The sequence below is a fragment of the Enhydra lutris genome, unplaced genomic scaffold (genome assembly GCF_002288905.1).
Source record: "Enhydra lutris kenyoni isolate GAN:26980312 unplaced genomic scaffold, ASM228890v2 scaffoldscaffold57, whole genome shotgun sequence".
Classification (NCBI taxonomy): domain Eukaryota; kingdom Metazoa; phylum Chordata; class Mammalia; order Carnivora; family Mustelidae; genus Enhydra; species Enhydra lutris.
This window is the reverse complement of record NW_019154141.1, coordinates 7136873-7160723: the sequence shown is the minus strand read 5'-3', so window position 1 is coordinate 7160723 and position 23851 is coordinate 7136873. Positions and strand designations below refer to the sequence as shown.

General features: G+C 40.9%; 1 protein-coding gene across 2 annotated transcripts in view; it reads left to right on the top strand.

The window, feature by feature from the left end:
- LOC111158181 (proteasome 26S subunit, non-ATPase 12) overlaps positions 1 to 10703 on the top strand; it is a 29497-nt gene extending 18794 nt beyond the window's left edge. For both annotated transcript variants that reach the window (XM_022520088.1, XM_022520089.1), the window contains 6 exons: positions 2095 to 2244; positions 2343 to 2477; positions 5057 to 5169; positions 6166 to 6340; positions 9201 to 9278; positions 10248 to 10703. In XM_022520088.1, the coding sequence (XP_022375796.1) occupies positions 2095 to 2244; positions 2343 to 2477; positions 5057 to 5169; positions 6166 to 6340; positions 9201 to 9278; positions 10248 to 10457 (861 nt within the window). In that variant the 3' untranslated portion in view covers positions 10458 to 10703. The remainder of the gene's footprint in view (positions 1 to 2094; positions 2245 to 2342; positions 2478 to 5056; positions 5170 to 6165; positions 6341 to 9200; positions 9279 to 10247) is intronic.
- The last annotated feature ends 13148 nt before the right edge of the window (positions 10704 to 23851 follow it).

Here is a 23851-nt window from a genome sequence, read left to right as displayed (position 1 = left end):
TTCATCAGTGTAGTATCATATAAAGTAATTTTACTGCCCTAAAAAGTCTTTGTGGTCTACCTATTCCTCCCTCCTCCCCATCCCAACGCCTGGTAACCACTGATCTTTCTGCTGTCTGCATAGCTTTGCCTTCAGACTCTGTTTTGAACCAGGAGGACTGTGTGCCTCATGATTCAACATCCTCTGAGATATTCTTGCCCCAAAAAAAGTCACCTCAATTACAAAAAGCTTCTAGGTTTAACTACCAGTTTACAGGATATGCTAGGGGCAAAGGAGCCTCTTAAATGATACCACAGGGATGCAATCAGCATAATTTAGACTCTCGGAAACTATAAGATGATTGGCTTGATTTTGTCAACAAATAAATGTCAAGGAAAAAAGAGCCATAAGAAATGTATCTACCAACTGCAAAGTACGAGCCTTATTTGGTTCTGATTTAATTAAAATAAATGAGATAGATAATTGGGGACTGATTAGATATTTGGTGATATAAGGAATTTTTAGATAACTTTTTTCGAAGTTTATCTTTTAGAGACACATACTGAAATCTATGATATGTTGTCTGAAATTTACTTCAAAGTAATTGACACATGGAGAATGGGTGAAGACATATAAGTGAAACATTGATGGCTCATTGTATAAGTTTTTATTTTCCCTAACAAAAAATCACAAAGAAAACCATGAAATAAAAACCTTTCTCAGATCTAATAATAATAATAATGAAATAGCCTTACTTCACTCCACTTTGCTGTTCTACATTTTATAAATTGACTTGCAATGTCTATGCCAAATATTAAAGATGTTTTTCATAGTATTCAACGTATTTTATTTTCTGTATTGTAATTGTATATTTACTGTAACTACATTCTACATCCATTAGGAGTCATATCAACCTTGTTGTTACCTGAATTTTTAAAACTCTAGGACCTCTTCTTTCTATAATTTTTTTTTTGTTCATCAGTAGCCTGGCATCAGTGGCATCTTTTTTTCTGTGTAGAATCATCATTTCTTGGGCTCCTGGGTGGCTCAGTTGGTTAAGCGTCTGCCTCCGGCCCATGTCATGATTCCAGGGTCCTGGAGTCGCACCCCATGTCAGACTCCTTGCTCAGTGAGGAGTCTGCTTCTTCTCTCTCTCCCTGGCTTGTGCTCACTCTATTTCTCTCTCTCTCTCTCTCTCTCTCTCTCAAATAAATAAATAAAATCTTTTTTTTTTTTTTTAAGATTTTATTTATTTGAGAGAGAGAGAGAGAGAGCATGAAAGGGGCGGCAGAGGGAGAAGCCAGCTCCCTGATGAGCAGAGGGCCTGATGTGGGACTTGAACCTGGGACTCCAGGATCATGACCTGAGCCGAAGGCAGTTGCTTAACCAACTGAGCCACCCAGGTGCCCAAATAAAATCTTTTTTAAAAATTAATGAACTATTGATGATACACAACAACTTAAATGAATCTTAGTATTCAAAGCATTGTGCTGAATGAACAAAAACATAATCCTAAGAGGTTGCATTCTGTTTTTGATATTCTTTTTTTTTTTTTTTTCAAGATTTTATTTATTTGACAGACAGAGATCACAAGTAGGCAGAGAGAGGAGGGGAAGCAGGCTCCCTGCAGAGCAGAGAGCCCAATGCAGAGCTTGATCCCAGGACCCTGGGATCATGACCTGAGCCGAAGGCAGAGGCTTTAACCTAACACTGAGCCACCCAGGCCCCCCTGTTTTTGATATTCTTGGAAAGACATAGCTGTACTGATGGAGAACAGATCATTCTGAGTGGGGGAAGTATGTGCCTATAAAGGGGCAGATGAGGGAGTTTTGGGGTGATAGAACTATTCTGTATCTTGATTGTGATTACACAAGTCTACACGTTTGTTAAAACTCACAGAACTTTTTACACCAGAAGGAAAAAAAAATACATTTTCCTATATAATTTTTTTTAATTGTAAATTCTTGGAGGAAACTAGCTTTTTATATCATCAGCACTCTCTCAGTATGTGAGAAGCTTCTTACTGTTTGACAGGTGTGAATATTTCCATACATTTAATTATGCAATTTTTAGAAATTACCAAGTATAAACTTATTTGGGGTCTTACTTTGTTAGGTGGAAACCTACGGGTCAATGGAAAAGAAGGAGAGAGTGGAGTTTATTTTGGAGCAAATGAGGCTCTGCCTAGCTGTGAAGGATTACATTCGCACACAAATCATCAGCAAGAAAATTAACACCAAATTTTTCCAGGAAGAAAATACAGAGGTAAGCATGTCTCTTACTGCAAGTTTACTTTCAAAGTGTTTGGAAAGAACCTATACGCCCCAATTTATTTTATCAACCTTTTTTTTTTTTTTCCCCAGAAATTAAAGTTGAAATATTATAATTTAATGATTCAGCTGGATCAGCATGAGGGGTCCTATTTGTCTATTTGTAAGCACTACAGAGCAATATATGATACTCCTTGTATACAGGCAGAAAGCGAAAAGTGGCAACAGGTGAGAACGTATTCTTATACTTGGTTGATACTTACTAGGAGGAATTGCATTTTTTATTTTGAAATGGTTTTAACTTCAGTAATTATATGCGGTCGTGTGGTGCTACTTTCTATTCTGTGTGTTGATAATTCAGTTTATCTTTACTGATCCAAACAAATTGTGGCAGTATTCTACATTACCACTTTTGAAGAATGTGGCCTTACTGTTTAAAAGGGGGACACCTAGGTAGCTCAGTCGGGTAAGCATCCTGCTCTTGATTTTGGCTCAGGTCATGATTTCAGGGTTGTGAGATCAAGCCCCACATCAGATTCTTTCTTTCCCTCTTCCCCTCTCCCCACTCTCCTGCTCACCCATGCACAAGCGTGTTTTAAATAAATAAATAGATAGATAAATAAAATCTCTTAAAACATAGGGATACCTGGGCAGCTCAGTCAGTTGAGCATCTGCCTTCAGCTCAAGCCATGATTTGGTGGGCCTGGGATCGAGCCCTGCTTTGGGCTCCTTGCTTAGTGAGGAACCTGCTTCTCCCTCTCCTTTTCCTGTTCCCCCTGCTCATAAGAAGGCAGGTACCTTCTTCCCCTCTGTAAATAGGATTTTTATACTTCCTCCTCACCATCTCAGGCTTTATACATGGAACCCCCGAATGGAGGGGATGGGGTTTTCTCTCCCCCACCCGGAGTAGGTGAGGATGGGACAAAGGTGTGTATTTAAAGAAAATTAAATTTAATAACAAGTTCTCTAACTTTCTGCCTGTGGTTGCGGCCTGTGTCTCTTGGCCCTTTTCTGCCAGCAAAGGAAACAAAGTTCTCTTACTGCTGCTTCTCACTTCCCCGTACTCAGAACTCATGCCCAGAGGTTCCCAAATCTTAAAAAAATGGAAATCGGATTATTACCTATATGCCATAGGACTAATATCCATGTACTTTAAGCCCTGATTAAAAATATTCTAGAAATCAAAAAAAAAGAGATTTTATTTATCTATCTATTTATTTATTTAAAACATGCTTGCGCATAGGTGAGCATACTCTCTCTGTCAAATAAATTTTTTAAAAATCTTTTTTTTTTAATATATTTTTAGATTTTATTTATTTATTTGAGAGAGAGAACATGAGCAGAGGGTGGGGGCAGAGGGAGAAGCAGACTCTCTGCTAAGTAGGGAGCCCGATGCAGGACTCAGTCCTGGGACCCTGGTATCGTGAACCCAAGCTGAAGGCAGATGTTTAACTGACTGAGCCTCCCAGGCACCCCCCACAAAAAAATCTTAAAAAAAAAAAAAAAAAAAAAGGCAGGGTGCCTGAGTTGGCTCAGTTGGTTAAGCAACTGCCTTCGGCTCGGGTCATGATCCTGGGGTCCCGGGATCGAGTCCCAGATTGGACTCCCTGCTCAGCGGGGAGTCTGCTTCTCCCTCTGATCCTCCCCCCTTCATTCTCAAGTAAATAAATAAAATCTTTTTTTTTTTAAAGATTTTTATTTATTTATTTGCCAGAGAGAGATCACAAGTAGATGGAGAGGCAGGCAGAGAGAGAGAGAGGGAAGCAGGCTCCCTGCTGAGCAGAGAGCCCGATGCGGGACTTGATCCCAGGACCCAGAGACCATGACCTGAGCCGAAGGCAGCGGCCCAACCCACTGAGCCACCCAGGCGCCCCTAAATAAAATCTTTTTGATAAAATTTAGGGGTGCCTGGATGGCTCGGTTGTTAAGCCATGACCTGCCTTCGGCTCAGGTCATGATCCTGGGGTCCTGGGATCGAGCCTCGTATCGGGCTCTCTGCTCATCGGGAAGCCTTCTCCTCCCTCTCCCACACCTCCTGCTTGTGTTCCCTCCCTCACTGTGTCTCTCTCTGTCAAATAAATAAATAAAATCTTCTTAAAAAATAAAAAATTTATAGCGGGCGCGCCTGGCTGGCTCAGTCAGAGCACGTGACACTTGATCCTTGGGCTCATGAGTTGGCTGGATGTAGAGATGACTTAAAAAAAAGGGGGGGGGCGCCTGGGTGGCTCAGTGGGTTAAAGCCTCTGCCTTCAGCTCGGGTCGTGATCCCAGGGTTCTGGGATCGAGCCCCGCATCGGGCTCTCTGCTCGGCGGGGAGCCTGCTTCCCCCTCTCTCTCTGCCTACCTGTGATCTCTGTCTGTCAAATAAATAAATAAATAAATCTTAAAAAAAAAAAAACCGAAATAAAATAACATACGTATAGCAGGTCACTTGCTAACGAAGGTTATAGGTAAAAGACCTAGCATTACTTTGGAAAATTATTTCACAAAACTGTTTCAAATAGTTTAAATGTATATTCCATGTTTGTGCTGCTCATTTGTTACAAGAATTTTTTCCATATACATCTGGCACCAAGTAGTAATTCAAGTTAGCATAGATTCACTGTAATTGTTTCAGAGAAACATATGACAAGAAGCCACAATAAAGGGCAGCTTGGCAGAATGTTTATTCCCTAAGACTTTCGAGTAGAATACCAAACATGAATATATATATATGACAATTCTCCCATGATTTTTTAGTTCCTGCCAGAGGTTCCGCTTTGTTTCTAAGCTTGTTTATAATCCATTATGTTATACAACATTTTTAGGCTCTGAAAAGTGTTGTCCTCTATGTGATCTTGGCTCCTTTTGACAACGAACAGTCAGATTTGGTTCACCGAATAAGTGGTGACAAGAAGTTAGAAGAAATTCCTAAATACAAGTAAGTACTTTTTTTAGCTAGTGCAGTACCTCTCAGCAGCAACACTATTTTGAAGGAAAATAGGTTAACCTATGTGTATACCTGCTGAATTTGGTTGCTGATAGAGAGTGTATTGGTGAATAAAAATAGAGTTCATAAAGTAGTGAAGTGTTTTTTTCCACGCTGCATTAGGAATTAATGAGCTAATAACATGCTTCATTCTAAACCACTTACCAAGGGTGCCTGGGAGGCTCAGTCAGTTAAGCGTCTGACTCTTGGTCTCAGCTCAGGTCTTCATCTTGGGGTCGTGAGTTTGGGCCTCAAGCTGGGCTCCAGGCCGGGTGTGGAGCCTGCTTTAAAAATAAAGAAAGAGGGGTGCCTGGGTGGCCCAGTGGGTTAAAGCCTCTGCCTTCAGCTCAGGTCATGATCCCGGGGTCCTGGGATCGAGCCCCGCATCGGGCTCTCTGCTCGTCAGGGAGCCTGCTTCTTCCTCTCTCTGCCTGCCTCTCTGCCTACTTGTGATCTCTGTCAAATAAATAAATAAATCTTTAAAAAAAATAAAAATAAAAAAAAAAGAAAGAAAGAAGCCATTCATCAGATATCAAGCTCCCTTTAGCAGCTTTTGGTTAATTAACCATTTGATAGAATTCAGTCTTCCTAGTGTGGGGTTCTGTGACTTTCAATAGTGTGTACCATAGAGAGCAGACCTGCGCTTCCTGTGCACAGTGGGCTTTTATTTATTAAAAGCTATCTTTCCTTTCTCTGTCTCGTTGGTGAGTTTACCTTAGTTATTCCAGAGACTGGCAAATATATTGCAGGAGGGAGCAGGATATTAAATAGGGGAATGCTCCCTTCAGAATTACTGCAGAAGAAATGGTAGGAAAGTAGGTAAAATAAATAATAATCAATTTAATGTTTTGTTCTACAAGTAAAAATTTGTATTTAAACATTCGCTGTTATAGTACATGAAATATCATTGTTACAGATTTGGAATATTAAGTTTTATACAATTCACAGGGATCTTTTAAAACTTTTTACCACAATGGAGCTGATGCGTTGGTCCACACTTGTTGAAGACTACGGAATGGAATTAAGAAAAGGATCTCTTGAGAGTCCAGCAACTGATGTTTTTGGTTCTACAGAGGAAGGTGAAAGAAGGTGGAAAGACTTGAAGAACAGAGTTGTTGAACATGTAAGAACCTGGCATGATAGAGATGCCATTCTGAAAGTAAACTTTGTCACATTTGAGCACAAACTTTTATTTTTCAAGTTTTTGATAGTTAGCTGTGGCTTTTTGGAGGTTTTGTCTTTAATTCTTTGCCCTAGGATTTTTGTTTTTTGGGTATTTTTGCTATGCCCAATGTGGTAGTGATGTAAATTTGTTGTTGGAATGTTTATTGTGTATTTCCAAAACCATATCCAAATTTATCTCCTCCCTCTTATTCCCCCTGCTGTACTCCCCCATTTTTGGCTTTTCAGGAGAAAACAACAACAAAAAACCACCTGTGTTTTAGCATGCTTATTTTGAAGGGACCCTCAAGTATCCAAAATTTTAGGGACACCTAGCTTGCTCAGTCAGTAAAGCATGTGACTCTTGATCTTGGGGTTCTAAGTTTGAGCCTCACATTGGGTTATAGAGATTACTTATAAATAAAATCTTAAAAAAAAAAAAATCCAAAATCTTTATAGCCTATAAATGAGAAAGAATTTCTTAAGAATGCAGGGGATGGTTGTGGGTGAAAGGAGTTCTTTTTTGATACTTGCTTGGTAGTTTTGGGAACAGGTAGCAAGTCTTAAACCTAATCTTTGATATTCTTGGCCTCACTGTAAATTGAATTATCTCAGTATTCATTCACATAATGAACATTATTGTGAGCCTTCTCTGTGCCAGACACTGTACAAAGTTGTTGGGACATGTGGGAAAGTAAGACACGGTCCCTTGTCTGGGGAAAAAAAATAAGTTATAGGAAAGATGCATTTATAAATAAAAGTATTCTAGATATCAGGGCACAAATGGTTGTCACGTGGAGTGAAACGTAAGTGGAGAGTTGATTGATTCTACCTGAAAGGGGGCACCTGGCTGGCCCAGTTGGTAGAGCATGGGACTCTTGATCTCGCGGTTGTGAGTCCAAGCCCTGTGTTGGGTGTGAGGTTACTTAAAATCTTTAAAAAGAAAAAAAAAAAGAAAAAAATAAAGATCAGGCTAGATCTGCAGTAATTGACACAAGAGATAAGATTTGTAAGAAGAGTACCCGGTAAGCAGGCAGACGCAATAATCTGAGCAGGGAACACAAATGCCTCGGGATCGGGGCTCAGTGAGGAAGGAAGTGGGAGATATGGAAAGGGTCTGGAACTTAACAAAGTTTATACACCGCAGTAATGGAAACTTGGAGTTGAGGGGTCAATGATCTTACACAGACCATTCTGGCAGTAAGTGTGGAGAACAGATTGGGGGAGAGACAGGAATAGAGCTGAGAAGACTAAGTGAAGGCCCCGTGTGGGCTTCATCAAGGTGTCGTAGCTGAGGGATTGAAGAATGGATCGGATGGAATTATTTTAAGAAAGAAAATCAGTAGAATTTGGTCATCATTGATTACATTTTAGGGATGAAAGAAAGGGGGTCTAGAATGATTGTCCTTCTTCCTAAGAATTTGGTGTTGCCATGGACCCTAATAGAGACAGGAGGAGGGACAGTTTCTTCAAAGATCAGTTAGTTTTCTCTCCCCGCTGTTCCCCATTTTTCCTGTGAATGCCATTGTTTTGTTAATAACATAAATAATAATAAAGGGAGGGAGCAGTGGCTCAGTTGGTTAAACATCCTACTCTTGATTTTGGCTCAGGTCATGATCGCAGGGTCGTAGAATCGAAGCCCCCTTTAGGCTCCAAGCTCAACAAGGAGTCTGGTTGAAATTCTCTCTCCCTTTCCCTTGACCCCTAGCCTCCGCACACTCTTTCTCTCTAAAATAAATTAATAAATCATTTTTTAAAAAAGAATAATAAGAGGAACCATTTCCAGTGAAAATTAGGAAATTTAATTTCAGGTTACCTTTAGTTACAATGATGGTAATATGGTGTTTTAAGATGCTCTCAATCATTTTTTGAATCTGAACCTTTTAAACATTTGTGTCATGATTATTAAACTTTTAACTTTAGATTCTTGCATTTAGTATTCTAGCATTTAGCATTTTTGCATTTAGCAAAAACTTTTTAGTATGTTTTTGTGTTTTTTTTTTAAGATTTTATTATTTGACAGAGAGAGAGACAAAGGGGGAACACAAGCTTGGGGAGTGGGAGAGGGAGAAGCAGGCTTCCCACTGAGCAGAGAGCCTGATGTGGGGCTGCATCCCAGGACCCTGGGATCATGACCTGAGCCAAAGGCAGACGTTTAACTGACGTAGCCACCCAGGTGCCCCAGTTTTGATTTTTTGTTTTCTTTTAAGATTTTATTTATTAGGAGCACCTGGGTGACTTGGGATTAAAGCCTCTGCCTTCTGCTCAGGTCATGATCCCAGAGTCCTGGGATGCAGCCCCACATCAGGCTCTCTGCTCAGCAGGGAGCCTGCTTCCCTTCCTCTCTCTCTGCCTGCCTCTCTGCCTGCTTGTGATCTCTGTCAAATAAATAAATAAAATCTTAAAAAAAAAAAAAAAAGACTATCTCAAGGGGGAGGGATAGAGGGAGAAGCCTCTGATTGATGTCAGGCTCGATCCCAGGCCCCTGGGATCATGACCTGAGCCCAAGGCAAATGCTAAACTGACTGGGCCACTCAGGCACTCCTGACTATATATATCTAAAAAGAGTTGTGGAGAGTATTCAGAATAACTTACAAGTAACTGCAGAAACCAAAATATCTAAATTTTGCTTTGTTACTGAAGTTTAGAACCAGCTTCATTCCAGTGTGGGCTATAGAGAAAAGCTCTGAATTGGACATTTTAACTAAACCTATTTGGATATAAGAAAAATAAGAGAGACCTATTTGAGTATGAAAACAAGTGGGTTTTTAGCTTTACTGACGACTGTTGTGTGTCCTTCTTGCCCTCTGTCCTCTCTCCAGAATATTAGAATAATGGCCAAGTATTACACGAGGATAACAATGAAGAGGATGGCTCAGCTTCTTGATCTGTCTGTTGATGTAAGTAGTTTGAGTTGTTTGTAGCCAGTCATTTTGAATATCAACTGACATGTAAAAATTGAATGAGAAAATCAATTTTGTTTTATTATTTAATTTTAAGTTTAGGTGGCACAGTTTCTCCAGGCTATCTTGAATACCAAAAAATAGCCTAAATATCAAGTTTATAGTTACATTAATGTGTCCCAGTTAAAATCTTCACTTAAGTATGGTAGTTTTACATCAATTCATCTGCAGTCCAGGGTATACATTTCTATAATGAATATGTCTAGGTTTCCAGAAATGAACCACAGAAAATGTCAGGGAGACTTGACTTCACTTCCCTTGCAGAGAGAGGTCCCAGGTCACATTAGAGGAGCACTGGGTTCGGGTATGGGTTCCTGTTGGTGACATGTCCACAACCACGGAGGTGGGGGTCAAATGAGGTGATCCAGAAGCCACTTCTGTCACCAGAGTTTTGCAGTTTAGCTAAAAAAGAAGAATCACGGATGTTAGAGGTCAAAGGTTTGATCCTTGGTTGGCTCATTAGCTCCTCACATTTCTGGACAAGGGTATGAGAGTCCTTAGAAGTAAAGTGTCTTGTCCTTGGTTACATAGTTGCCAGTGGCAGAGCATATGTTGTAACCCAGCATTTCTGGAAACAAGTTAACTTTATAATGGTTAGGGGGAAACATGTAGACCAAGAGTGGACCAAGTTGCTGTTGGCCGTGGGCTGGCTGGTTCTGCACCAGCTGTGTTGCGTTTGCAGGAAGGCGGGTTCAAATTCTACCCTGATCCCAAGTAGACTCAGAGTCTTTTCATTCCTCGGCTCACATAAAATAAGTGTATTATTATAGGAAGTCAACACTTGCTAGCTATGAAGAGTGAATTTTAGCTCTGCATATACTTAGGTCAAGAGTTACATTTTCCTTATATTTTATTTATTGTCTGTATTTACCCTGTCTTAATCCAAGTTGTCTCTCTCTCTTGCAGGAGTCAGAAGCTTTTCTTTCGAATCTAGTAGTTAACAAGACCATCTTTGCCAAAGTAGACAGGTTGGCAGGAATTATCAACTTCCAGAGACCCAAGGATCCAAATAATTTATTAAATGACTGGTCTCAGAAACTGAACTCACTGATGTCTCTGGTTAACAAAACTACACACCTCATAGCCAAAGAGGAGATGATACATAATCTACAATAAGGGTCTCAGCGCCCCTAGTGCTTTTAGAAAAGTTAAAAGTGGAAGTCATTTAAAAAAAAAAAAAAAAAAAGACTGTTATGGTGTATATGTTGGGGTTTTTGTTTTTTGTTTTGTTTTTCTATTCTCAGCTCCTTTGTCTAAAATGTAAAAGATAGTGAATATGTTTAAGACCCCTTTTGACCTTTCAGTTCCCTGATTTTATCATTAACTTTGCATTTGCAATTGGTGCAAAAAAAAAAAAAAAAAGACATTTCTATTGTCTGTGTACTCAAAAAATTGTGTCAGAACTTACCCGTGTGTTTTTCTATCATTTGAAAACTTTTTAGCTATTATTTGTTCTCATTCAGCTAACAACCATAATTATAATAACAAAAGCAGTGTATGCACATTGACTTTCTATAGTTACCTGTGTTTCTGAACATTTTGTGGGATAGTGATTTAAGTATTTTTTAAATAAAAGAAATTCTGTTGTAAAGCTATCAATTATTTGGTAGAATTTTAAAAAACAACATAGGACATACAAGAACATTTGGGATAGAGTCGTGATTTGTGAAGAATTTGTATTTTAGATTGTGGCAGAAAGCCTCTAGTCTGAGTGTATGTAGAGTGATCTGGTAGGCTGAAGACTTAACATAGACATAACTTTTTTCCCCCCTGAGTCCTACTGATTTCCATCACAGTAGCTTGATTATTTTCATTCCCTTTCCCTGACTTGACCAGTTGTTGAACAAAATCAAGTGACATTGTGTTGACACAGTTTAACACACAAAGTCATTTTTTTTTTTTTTTTTAATTATTTGTCAGAGAGAGAGAGAGGGGGAGAGAGCAAGCACAGGCAGACAGAATGGCAGGCAGAGGCAGAGGGAGAAGCAGGCTCCCTGATGAGCAAGGAGCCCGATGTGGGACTCGATCCCAAGACGCTGGGATCATGACCTGAGCCGAAGGCAGCTGCTTAACCAACTGAGCCACTCAGGCGTCCCCAAAGTCATTTTTATAAGATTTCTTTGTGGCTTTCACTTAAGGGTCTAATTACATCATTAATGTTCCAAATTCATTATCTTCTTATAGGAGCTTTAGTTCCAGTATATGAACACTGGATTGTAACCTAAAATGCTTCAAAAGATAACAACAACAAAAAAGACTCAGCCACCCTCTTAGCAAATGGCATAGTATTGACTTTTTTTTTTTTTTTTTTTTTTTTGCAGAGGTTAACAGAAGTAGTTTTACTGTCAAAAGAAACATCTGAAATCAATCAATAGCAAATTTTGGAATTTTTTAAAATTTGATTTATTTCAGGGAAAACTGAAGAATGAAACAATGTTAGAAGCTTATTTAAAATGGTGTTTAAACAAAGAAAGTATGAGGTCTACTTTTAAAATATCCAAACGAAGGGAGTGGGAGAAAAAGAAATTCTGGAAATAGAATTTTTCATAATTCATTTTCATTTAATGATCATTAAATTGTCCTACTCCGTGATCCCAGGGCTGGGGACAATTGTGGGATCTCTGCTATTTATGCTGAGTCATTGTGAGTAATAACCTAGTATTAAATCTAATTCTGTTCTTTGGAAATTTAATGTATCGGTCACATTAATAACATAAACATCTGCTACCACTTATCTTTAAAAATCTAACCAAAAATATGACAAGGAACATCAGAAGTTCACACTAGCAGTAGGAATATGGTTTAAATTTTCTTCTGAATGGAAAGGATAGAAAATAAAATCATTTTGTATTGTTAATTTGTAAATCAGGTTGGAGCTAATTTGAATCTAGCTTCTCATTAACTCCCTAACTCATTACCCTTGTACTCGCCAGACCTACGCTATTTGGCCAAATACTTGGTTGTTGTAAAGCTCTCAAGTGGCCTTCTTCGGTCTTTATTTCACATGCTTGCCCTCAAACCAAGCTCTTTGTGTGTTCTGATTTGGTGCCATTTGTAACTGTCCCTTTAACTGAATCCCATTTGATTTAACTGCTCATCCAGCTCTTGTTTTTTTTCGCCTCCAAGCAAACTTAAATTTCTTAGTGTTACAAAGAAGAATCCATTAACACAGGGCAGTAAAATATTTGAGATGTTCAGAACCCAAAATCCCAGCTTCCATTTCAGACCTAAAGCTAGCTGTTTATGAAAAGAATAGAACCGCTTTGTTTTAAATATGGAAAAGATAGTACTTGACTCCTTTTCGGTTTCATTAGTCTACTAACAGGTGACAAGCCACTGTTTTTTTGTTTTCGTTTTTTAAATGTTTTTTACCCTTTTATTTTTTATATAATTTATGTTTTTATTTTAGAGTTCAGTAGCTACTTCTTGTAATTACCCTCAATTTCCATATGCTCAGTAATCATTGGAAAACTAATCTTTAAAATCCATACTGTTTCCTTCTCTCTCTTCTACATGTTACATGTGTGATATAAGTACATAATTCCCATTGTTTTTGGCTCCTGAATAGAGCTGCGATAAAAGCACTAATTTGTGGGTGTGTAAAAACCTGTAGAATAAACTCATACTTGTAAAGATCACTTCTTTTTTCAGTTCTCTTGATGTTTAAAACAGAAAGCCATAGGTTTTTCATTCTTTCAAAGTCAGGTTCCCTCCATAAATCTTTTCTCAGCGGTGGGAAAACATTGTGCGTGTTTGTTTCAAAAGCCAGCTGGTTGGTATTTTCCCCCCTGGGTTCATTCTGATCTGAATTCAGTGACAGGCTATGCCTTCCTGGCTCGTGAGCCATGGTTCTCCAATGTAGCCCATGGCAAAATCACCAGCAGGGCACGCTCCAACAGATGCTTGGGTCCCACCCCCAGAGTTTCTGATCCAGGAGGTCTGGGGTAGGGCCCATGAATTTTCATTTCTAGCAAGTCCGCAGGGGTTGCAGATGTCGCTGAAAATACTGCGTGGACGTGAACATTGGTACAGTGAGGAGTAAGCGAGATACTCACTCTGTGTGGTTTGTTTCCAGTCTCATGATCCGAGGTCTGGTTTTATCTTGCTTACTGACGTGTAGAGAAGTGTTCTTGCTTTCTGAGTAGATGTAAAGCAATGTCTCTCAATATTTACCATGTTGAAAGAATTGAAGATTGGGAAAATATCGTCTTGCTGTCTGTTTCTTTATGAGATTGGAAACTATGTTTATCTTGGTATCCATCATTTCTGTTACATAGTAGAAATGTAAATGCTTATTGAGTTAAATTGTTTCTTAACCAATTAATTTTTTTTAAATCCTTCCTATACCTTTCTGGGATTTTGTTTTGATCCTCAGGTCCAACTTTATATTACCTGTAATGGTACAAGTCAGTGGCATTAATTATATTCACAATGTACAACCATTACTAATACCTATTTCCAAAACTTTTTTCAATCATTAAAAAAAATATGTTTAGTAAGTTCTGCACGCAATATGGGGCTCAAACTCACAACCCCAAGATCGAGTCACATGTTTGGGGCTCCTGAGTAGCTCAGTCGGTTAAGCATCTGTCTTCAGTTCAGGTCATGATCCCAGGGTCCTGGGATGGAGCCCTGCATCGAGCTTCTGCTCAGTGGGGAAACTGCTTCTCCCTCTCTGACTCTTTCCCTGCTCATGTGTTTTCTCTCTCTCAAATAGTTTAAAAAAAAAAAATCACATCCTTTACTGACTCTGCCTACCTGGCACCCCTATTTCCAAAATTTTATCCCAACCAGAAGCTCAGTTAACCATTAGGCAGTAATTCACCGTCCCCCTCCCTCTTCCCTAGTTCCTTGGTAGCTCCTAGTCTACTTTGTGTTTCTATGAATTTGCCTACACAAGATACTTCATATAAGTGGAGTTATACAGTATTTTTGTCCTGTGTCTGGCTTATTTCATTTAGCGTAATGTTTCCAAGCTTCATCCGTGTAGCATTTATCAGAACTTTGTTTCTTCTATGGCTGAATAGCATTCCAGTGTATGGATATACCACATTCCGTTTGTTCATCTCTCAGTGGTCACTTGGGTTTCCACCGTTTGCTTCTTGTGACTAGTGCTGCTATAAATATGGGTGCATGAGTGTCTGAAGTCCTGTTTGCAGTTGTTCTAGGTGTATCTGTATGTTGGCTTTTACAAAATAAAAAGATCTGGGGTGCCTGGGTGGCTCGGTTGAGCATCTGCCCTCAGCTTGGGTCATGGTCCCAGGGTCCTAGGATCGAGCCCTGCATCGGGCTCTCTGCTCATCGGGGAGCCTGCTTCTCCCTCTCCCTCTCCCTGCTGCTCCCCCTGCTTGTGCTCGCTCTCTTTCTGTCAAATAAATAAAATCTTAAAAAAAAAAAAGATTTAGAGGAAACTAACAATTGTGCAGAGTACTTTTCACTCAGATTGCTCATGTTCTTTTATTTTTGAGAAGTTTTTGTTTTCAGTAATTTCTGCACATAATGTGGGGCTCAAACTCACAAACCTTCAGATCAAGAGTTGCATGCTCTTCTGAGTGAGCCAGCTCGACGCCCCAAAGATTTTCATTTTTTAAATTTTTATTATATATGCTTTTTAAATTATTTTAGAGAGAGTGTGTGAGTGGGGGAAGAGAGAGAGGGAGAGAGAATCCTCAAGCAAATTCCCCACTTAGCACAGAACCCAACATGGGACTTGATCCCAGGACCCTGAGATCACGACCTGAACTGAAATTGAGTCACCGACAGAGCAACTCAGGTGCCCCCACCCAAAGATTTTTAACTTCTAAGTACTCTCCATACCCAATGTGGGGCTTGAACTCACGACCTTGAGATCAAGAGTCGCATGCTCCACCGACTGAGCCAGCCAGGTGTCCCGCACATTAGCTTTTTTTTTTTTTTTTTTTTAGATTATTTATTTATTTATTTGACAGAGAGATCACAAGTAGGCAGATCCTGGGATCATGACCTGAGCCGAAGACAGAGGCTTTAACCCACTGAGCCACCCAGGCGCCCCCCACATTAGCTTTTAAAACCAAAAATATATTCATGTACAAAGGAATGATGTGGAAGGCCAGAGAGGGCCCAATTCCTGGCAAAGCTGTTACTATGTTAAATCTTAACCCACTCACCGGAAAGAAATTCTGCGAGGGTTCTTACTCTCTTGTACCGACTGTCAGGAGAGACCAGAGTCGTGGAATCAGAACGTCTTGCGATCGAGTTGTCAGACCAAGTTTCAGGCATTTGGAGCTTGTATCTCGTGCATATCTCAGGAGAGCAATTAGCATGAAATGAGGTGCTCTTGTCTCCATAATAAGTGCTCCTTCATCTGAAACCCTTAAGGACTTTTTAGGTTTCAGTACCAGGAAGTCTAAACATTTGGTATCACTGGGACAAAAAGAGAATTATGGGGTATGAATCAAAAGTAGCTCAACAGAGGCACCTGCCTAGGTCAGAGCATGTGACTCTTGATCTCGGTGTCATGAGTTCAAGCCCCATGTTGGACAGGGTGCCTACCTTTTTTTAAAAAGAGCCAAATAAGTACTTATTTATAATACATCCACAAAAAATATTTGGGACAGTTGTTCAGAAACGACTTTGGCTGTGGAAATAGTGTTCTCAACAGAAGTGGCTTTTTCTAAAGGAAGAAGGTAGGGATGACACATTCTTTTTTCTTATTTTTTCTGTATTGCCGTACACTCAGCCTTCTTATTTAATATCTAATGAGCATCAGCTCTGCCATAAAAATCATCTTCAAGAGTTTAATATTTCTAAATTTAGTACCCTGTTCAATTTCATATCTTAATTTGGACTTTGAAAATTTTCCCTGAACTGCGAAAGAATACTTTCTGGTTTCGTAACACTTTTTTTTTTTTTTTTTTTTTTAATGCCTAAGTTTCTCTTGCAAGTGCAGAAAATAAAAAGGTTATGAAAGTAAAAAGCGACATGATGTAATCTAATTTGACTTCATCAAGATTTTAGCATTCTGTTCATTTAAAAGTTTTCAGGATTTGAAGAATTAGATAACTTTGAAAGAGCTAACCTTCAAGAAAGAGCAAAGATAATGCTGGAAAGAAATAAGACGTTTCTTAATATGCATATCATGTCTTTGCTGCTGAACGCATAGCAAAATGCCTCACTGCAGAATACTAACCAGCTGGTTTCCTGATGCTTCCACATTGATTTCCATTGTGTCTGGAATGCAAGGCAGCTATTTTATTCAAAATGTCCCCACTTAATGGAAACATTCTATGAAACCAGGTTTCCTTTACCTTTTAGAATGCAAATCTTGAAAGAGAAGGATTATGTGATTTTCTCCTGCTGTCAGTACTTAGGGCTTACAGTAAGAGTTTGGAAATAAGTTCTTCCTCTAAGATTTAGATTATAATAGCATATTCTGGGCCACAGCGGATAAGCAGACACTTAAGAGCTCCCTGACTCGCCAGATCTGACTGCCAGAAGGTAGGTGTCTGGCGGGCAGCTTGTTAGCTGACAACTAAATTTCCCAACATCTGGAATTTGTGCCCTGCATATAGTTAGAAAATGTATGGACTTTGAAAAATGACCGGATAACTAACTTGACTAGCTCTGAGATACATAACTGAAGAAAGAATGTGTTGATCAAAGAGCCGTGAAAGGTAGGAGAATGGAAGCCCAGAAGCACCCACCAGGTGGGGGGAGGGGGAGAGGGATCCTTAGCAAGCGGAATCCAAGTGTTCCCTGGGCTTACGGTCAAGGCCATCCTAACCGTGGAAAGGGACCCAGGAAATGCATCTGAACCCCTGTGATCCCCTTGCTGGGAACCTTTCTCTCAGGAAATTGAGGCAGCATGCAAAAATGACCTAAAATCTATAAGTAGCAGGGCACCTGGGTGGCTCAGTTGGTTAAGCATCCAACTCTTGATCTGGGCTCCGGCTATGATCTCAGGGTTAACAGATCAAGCCCTGCATCCCTCCATGCTCAGCAGGGAGTCTGCTTGATTTTCCCTCTCCCTCTGCCCCTCCCCGACTCATTCTCTCTCCCTCTCTCTAATAATAATAATAATAATGATAATGATAAATTATAGAAGAGCCTCACCTTGATCTGACCCCATTCTCAAGCAAACTTTTTTTAATGAGATTTTACTTTTTTAGGGGTGCCTGTGTGGCTCAGTGGGTTAAGCCTCTGCCTTCGGCTCAGGTCGTGATCTCGGGGTCCTGGGATCGAGCCCTGCATCAGGATCTCTGCTCAGCAGGGAGCCTGCTTCCCACCTGCCGCCTACTTGTGATCTCTATCAACTAAATAAAATCTTTTTAAGAAAAGAAAATAAATGTTTTTAAGAAAAGATTTTATTTATTTATTTGACAGACAGAGACACAGCGAGAGAGGGAGCACAAGCAGGGAATGGGAGAGGGAGAAACAGGCCTGATATGGGGCTCAATTCCAGGACCCCGGGATCATGACCTGAGCCGAAGGCAGACACTTAACGACTGAGCCACCCAGGCGACCCAATAAGCAAACTTCTTTTTTTTTAAGATTTTATTTGTTTATTTGACAGACAGAAATCATAAGTAGGCAGAGAGGCAGGCAGTGGCAGGGGGCAGGAGCAAGCTCCCCTCCGAGCAGAGAGCCCGATGTGGGGCTCAGCCCCAGGACCCTGGGATCATGACCTGAGCCAAAGGCAGAGGCTTTAACCCACTGAGCCACCCAGGCGCCCCAATAAGCAAACTTATGATGATGATGTGTGCTCAGTCAATTAAGCATCTGCCTTCGGCTCAGATCATGATCCCAAGGTGGGATCCTGGGATCGAGCCCCACATCGGACTCCCTACTCACCAGGGAGCTGCCTCTCCCTCTCCCTCTGCCTGCCTTCTACCTTCTGCCTATTGCAAATAATACTGCTATGAACATGCCCTTGCAAGTATTTATTTATTTATTTTTGTTTGTTTGTTTAAAAACATTTTATTTATTTATTTGAGAGAAGAGAGAGACAGTGAGAGAGAGCATGAGCGAGGAGAAGGTCAGAGGGAGAAGCAGACTCCCCGTGGAGCTGGGAGCCTGATGCGGGACTCGATCCCGGGTCTCCAGGATCATGACCTGAGCTGAAGGCAGTCGCTTAACCAACTGAGCCACCCAGGCGCCCCCTTGCAAGGATTTAAATACTGTTTTCAGTTCTCTTGGGTGGAGAGAACTTGGAGTGGAATTGCTGGATCATATGTTAATTCTGTGTTTAAGTTTTTGAGGATCCACTCAACTATTTTCCACCTGATGAACCATCTTACATTCAATTTTACCTTTTCGAAAACAGTTCTTGGTAAGTTGCCAAATAACACTTGGTACGTGACCATAAACTTGATGGTAAGTTAAATCACCATCAGATCATGTGTGCTCTCTCTCTGTTCTCTCTCTCTCTCTCTCTAATAAATAAAATCTTAAAAAAAAAAAAAAAAAAGGAACAAAATTGTGGAGCACCTGAGTGGTTCAGTTGGTTAAGCATTTGATTCTTCTTCTTCTTTTTTTTTTTTTTTAGGGATTTTATTTATTTATTTGACAGAGAGATCACAAGTAGGCAGAGAGAGAGGCAGACGGAGAGGAGGAAGCAGGCTCCCTGTCAAGCAGAGAGCCCGATGCGGGGCTCGATCCCAGGACACGGGGATCATGACCTGAGCCAAAGGCAGAGGCTTAAACCACTGAGCCACCCAGGTGCCCCGAGCGTCTGATTCTTGATTTTCAGTCAGGTCATGATCTCAGGGTCGTGAGATCCAGCCCTTCATCAAGCTCCAGAGAGAAGACTCTCTGTCTCCCTCTGCCCCTCCTCAATCCATGCCTGCTCTCTCTTTCTCAAAAAAATAAAATAAAATTACGAGTGATACATGGGGCGCCTGGGTGGTTCAGTGGGTTAAGCCTCTGCCTTCAGCTCAGGTCATGATCCCAGGGTCCTGGGATCGAGCCCCGCATCGGGCTCTCTGCTCAGCTGGGAGCCTGCTTCCTCCTCTCTCTCTCTCTGCCTGCCTCTCCGCCTACGTGTGATCTCTCTCTGTCAAATAAATAAAATAAAATCTTAAAAAAAAAAAAAGAATGTTTGGACTGTAGTTGTGTACATGGTAATCATCTCACCACAAAAAATAATAATAATAACATAAAAATAGATAAGATTGTCAGGGGATATATTTTAAAAATATAAAAAAAAATTACAAGTGATACAAAATTCATTGACATCTGACAGGGCCACACACTGTAAAGTGTTGAGTCTATTTTTTGCCAGGTGGGTATTACTGCATCTTTAGCAGACAAAAGTCTGAAAATTAATCTCTGCTTCTACAAAACTTTTAAATAGCCCCGACGATAAAATGTCATGCTCAGCACTGCACTGAAAGAAAACCCAGTGATCTCAAATCTTTTTACTCATTTCCAAGGGTTTTTTCACCCATTTCCAAGTTTTAAATACGTTTTCTGACATCATATATGTCTGCAAACCAGGAGGGAGGGTTGATTGCGTATTTTCTTGGATGACCATTACACTTCTTCTCGGTAGGGAGTAAATGGTCATTCTGGTTTTATGCACCTGTAATACTATGAATGAATAATGTACCTCCATCTTTGAAAGATGATCTGCTCTTTGACCTGGAAACACTGAGCTTCCGTGCCTATAGGGCTGGAGGCCGGACCTGGCCTGTAGAAAACTCACTGGGGTGACCATGACCCAGTCAAGTCTTCCTGGACAGACAGTTTTTTGTCCTCTCCCCAAAGAGAGAGAGAGTTCTTTTCTTTCCTTTTTTTTTAAGATTTTATTTATTTATTTGACAGAGATCACAAGCAGGCAGAGAGGCAGGCAGAGAGAGAGGGGGAAGCAGACTCTCGGCTGAGCAGAGAGCCCTATGCGGGGCTCGATCCCAGGACCCTGAGATCAGGACCTGAGCTGAAGGCAGAGGCTTTAACCTCCTGAGCCACCCAGGAGCCCCTTTTCTTTCCTTTTTTAAAAAATTTTTATTTCTTTATTTGAGAGAGAGAGCACAAGTCCGGGGGGGGGGAGACAGGGGGAGAGGGAGGAGCAGACGCCCTGCGGAGCAGGAGCCACACTTGGTGACACTATCCCAGGACTGACCCCCAAGATCATGACCTGAGCTGAAGGCAGACGCTTAGCCCACTGGGCCATTCAGGCGCCCTAAGAGCCCTTTTCTTATTTGAAAATTTAACAACTTCACTTTTGGCCTGAACTTCCCCCCCACCTTGAAATTTAATGTTTAATCATTGATACGTTTCTCTGGTTTTTGAGATCCGTATCATATTGTTACATAAGTTTGCTAGACTCAAATTACTATTGGATGTCTGCTGACAGATTTGAGCAAATTATCTGCTACTTGAAGTCATTCTAACTATACTCCATTGTCAGGAAGGACTTGCACGGGACCCAAGTGAATGAGGTACATTCCTGTCTCTGTAAGGAAGCTCTCTTCCTTCCCACGAGATAACTATCGCTCATTTCCTTCCTGGGTTGTGAATTCCCATGCTGTTTGTGCATGTTCGCAAAAGGTTTTCTGTTGAGGAAAACATTGAGCAGTATTACGTTCAAGCGCCCTTTCTCTGAAAAGCATTTTCAAACCCCTTGTTAGTTGTGGTCATTACACTACAACTTGGCAAAGTTGTACTACCCCATCTGCAGAGACAGTGGGCTGAGACGGGCTTTTCCTGCAAGGCGTGAACTGTCAGAACAGCGTCCTTGGAATCTGGGGTTTGTAACACCATCATCCAGGTCTGCGGCTCCAAGTGAACTTGTACCAGGAGTACGATGAAGAGCTCCTTTCCTTTCCTTTACCCTGGCCCCCCCGGAAGCCCAGAGCCACTAGTCACTTTCAGAATTTATGTCTTACAGGGTTTCCCATCCCTTTGGGGCAAGACAACATCTGGAGCCCACACAGGCAAATTTGACCAAGATGAGGTAACCGTGCGCTGATCCACCCAGGAGAGAACCCGCACAGAGAACTGGGTCCCCGGGACCCTATCTCTCTCTCTCTTTTTTTTTTAAGATTTTATTTATTTGACAGAGAGAGACAGTGAGAAAGGGAACACAAGCAGGGGGAGTGGGAGAGGGAGAATCAGGCTTCCCATTGAGCACGGAGCCCCATTCAGGGCTCGACCCTGGGATTATGACCTGAGTTGAAGGCAGAAGTTCAACCACTGAGCCACCCAGGTGCCCTTCCCAGGACCCTCTCTGCCATTTACAAACATGGAGATCATGGGTGGAGTTCATCGTGGGGTGTTTCCGCTGCTGCTGGAAGAAACTCAGAAACACACAAGAGGTACTTCTCCCTCTTTCCACCCAGGAAGCCTTTACGTTTCTAGGGCCCATCTCCCTCTCCTAAAGGGCTGTGTGGTGTGGACGGAGAAGACAAGTTAAGGGCATGCTCTCTCCTCTGTCCCTGGATTTATCTGAGGAATGAACACTTTGTTCAGGGAGGCCGATGTGCATGGACGGGTGCTGGCGGGAGAGGAGGGGAAGAGGGTTGATTACACCTTGCCTGAAACCTAAGCCACTTCTGTGTAAGAGAAGAGAAAATTTTACTTTTTCATGAGCCATTTAGAATCTTAGGGGTTTTTTGGCTATTTAGGAACCCAAAATATCTCAACAGACCTGCCTTTGCTAATCTTTCCAAAAATGTACACAAAAGAAGCTATACTAGACACACTGCCCTGAACGTTGCTTTTTCTCATTTATATATTTTTCATATATCTTGGGGATATTTCCAGATTTCCTGGTACAGGTCTACCTTCTTGTTTTCCAGTAGATGCACGGATTTTTAATGTATTAAAAACCATCACTTATTAACCAGTCCCCAATTGATTGAATGGTTGCTTTCAGGTTTTTAAATTTTAAGTTTTTAGTATTTTTTTCTTTTTCTCCTCCCTAACTTTACTGAGGACTGAGTGGCCAACAAACATTGTATTTTACTTAAAGTGTCCAACATGATGGAATGTTTGGCTGGCTCAGCCAGACTCCTGATCGTGTGGTTGTGAGTTTGAACCCCATGTTGCGTGTAGAGATCACTTTTTTAAAAAATCATAAATAGGGGCGCCTGGGTGGCTCAGTGGGTTAAAGCCTCTGCCTTTGGCTCAGGTCATGATCTCAGGGTCCTGGGATCAAACCCCACATCGTGCTCTCTGCTTGGCAGGGAGACTGCTTCCTCCGTTCTCTCTTCCTGCCTCTCTGCCTACTTGTGATCTTTGTCTGTCAAATAAATAAATAAAATCTTTAAAAAAATTAAATTAAAAATCATAAATAAATAAATAAATAAATAAATAAATAAATAAAGACGCCTGGGTGGCTCAGTTGGTTAAGCATCTACCTTCAGCTCAGGTCATGATCCCAGGGTCCTGGGATCAAGCCCCGTGTTGGGCTTCCTGCTTCTCAGGGACCCTGCTTCTCCCTCTGCTTGTGCTCTCTCTGACAAATAAGTAAATAAAATCTTTAAAAAGTAAATAAAGAAATAAAATAAAATCTTTAAACCAAAAAATAAGGTATACGACATGATGTTTCAATATATTATGAAATGCTAATTAACATACAGTCACTACCTTACAGTTACCTTTCTGATGTGCAGTGAAAACATTTAGTAAGTACTCTCTCGAGAAATTTCAAGTTTATGATACATTATCATTAACTGTAGTCCCTTTGCTGTATATTAGGTCTCTAGAACTTATCCGTTTTTTTTAATTTTTTAATAAATGTATTTTATTTTATTTTCTTAAAAGATTTTATTTGTTTATTTAACAAAGAGAGTGAGTGCAAGCTGGAAAAGTGGCAGGGAGAGGGAGAAGCAGGCTCCCCTGAGCAGGGAGCCGGACGCGGGCCTCAATCCTAGGACCCTAGGTTGGTGACCTGAGCCGAAGGCAGCTGCCCAACTGACTGAGCCACACAGATGCCCTCATCTTTTTTTTTTTAACTTTTTTTTTTTAAATGTAATCTCTACACCCCATGTGGGGCTTGAACTCACAACCCCGAGATCAAGAGCTGCACGCTCCATCAGCTAAGCCAGCCAGGCACCCCCAGAACTTAATCATCTTACAACTGAAAGTTTCTACTCTTTGACCAACATCTCCCCATTTTCCCCACCCTCTGTTATTTTTAATAGTTTTATTGAGGTATAATGGACATGCAACAAACGTCACGTATTTAAAGTGGACATTACACTTCAATCAGTTTTTACATATGTGTATACCCATGAAGCTCTCACCAATATCAAGATAGTGAACATCTTGTACCTGTCTCCCCACAACTTTCCTGGTGGCTCTTCCTGGTCCTTCTTTCTTTCTTTCTATCTTTTTTTTTTTAAGATTTTATTTATTCATTTGACAGACAGAGAACACAAGTAGGCAGAGAGGCAGGCAGAGAGAGAGAAAGGGAAGCGGGCTTCCCGCTGAGCAGAGAGCCGGATGCAGGGCTTGATCCCAGGACCCTGAGATCATGAACTGAGCTGGAGGCAGAAGCTAAACCCACTGAGCCACCCAGGCGCCCCTTA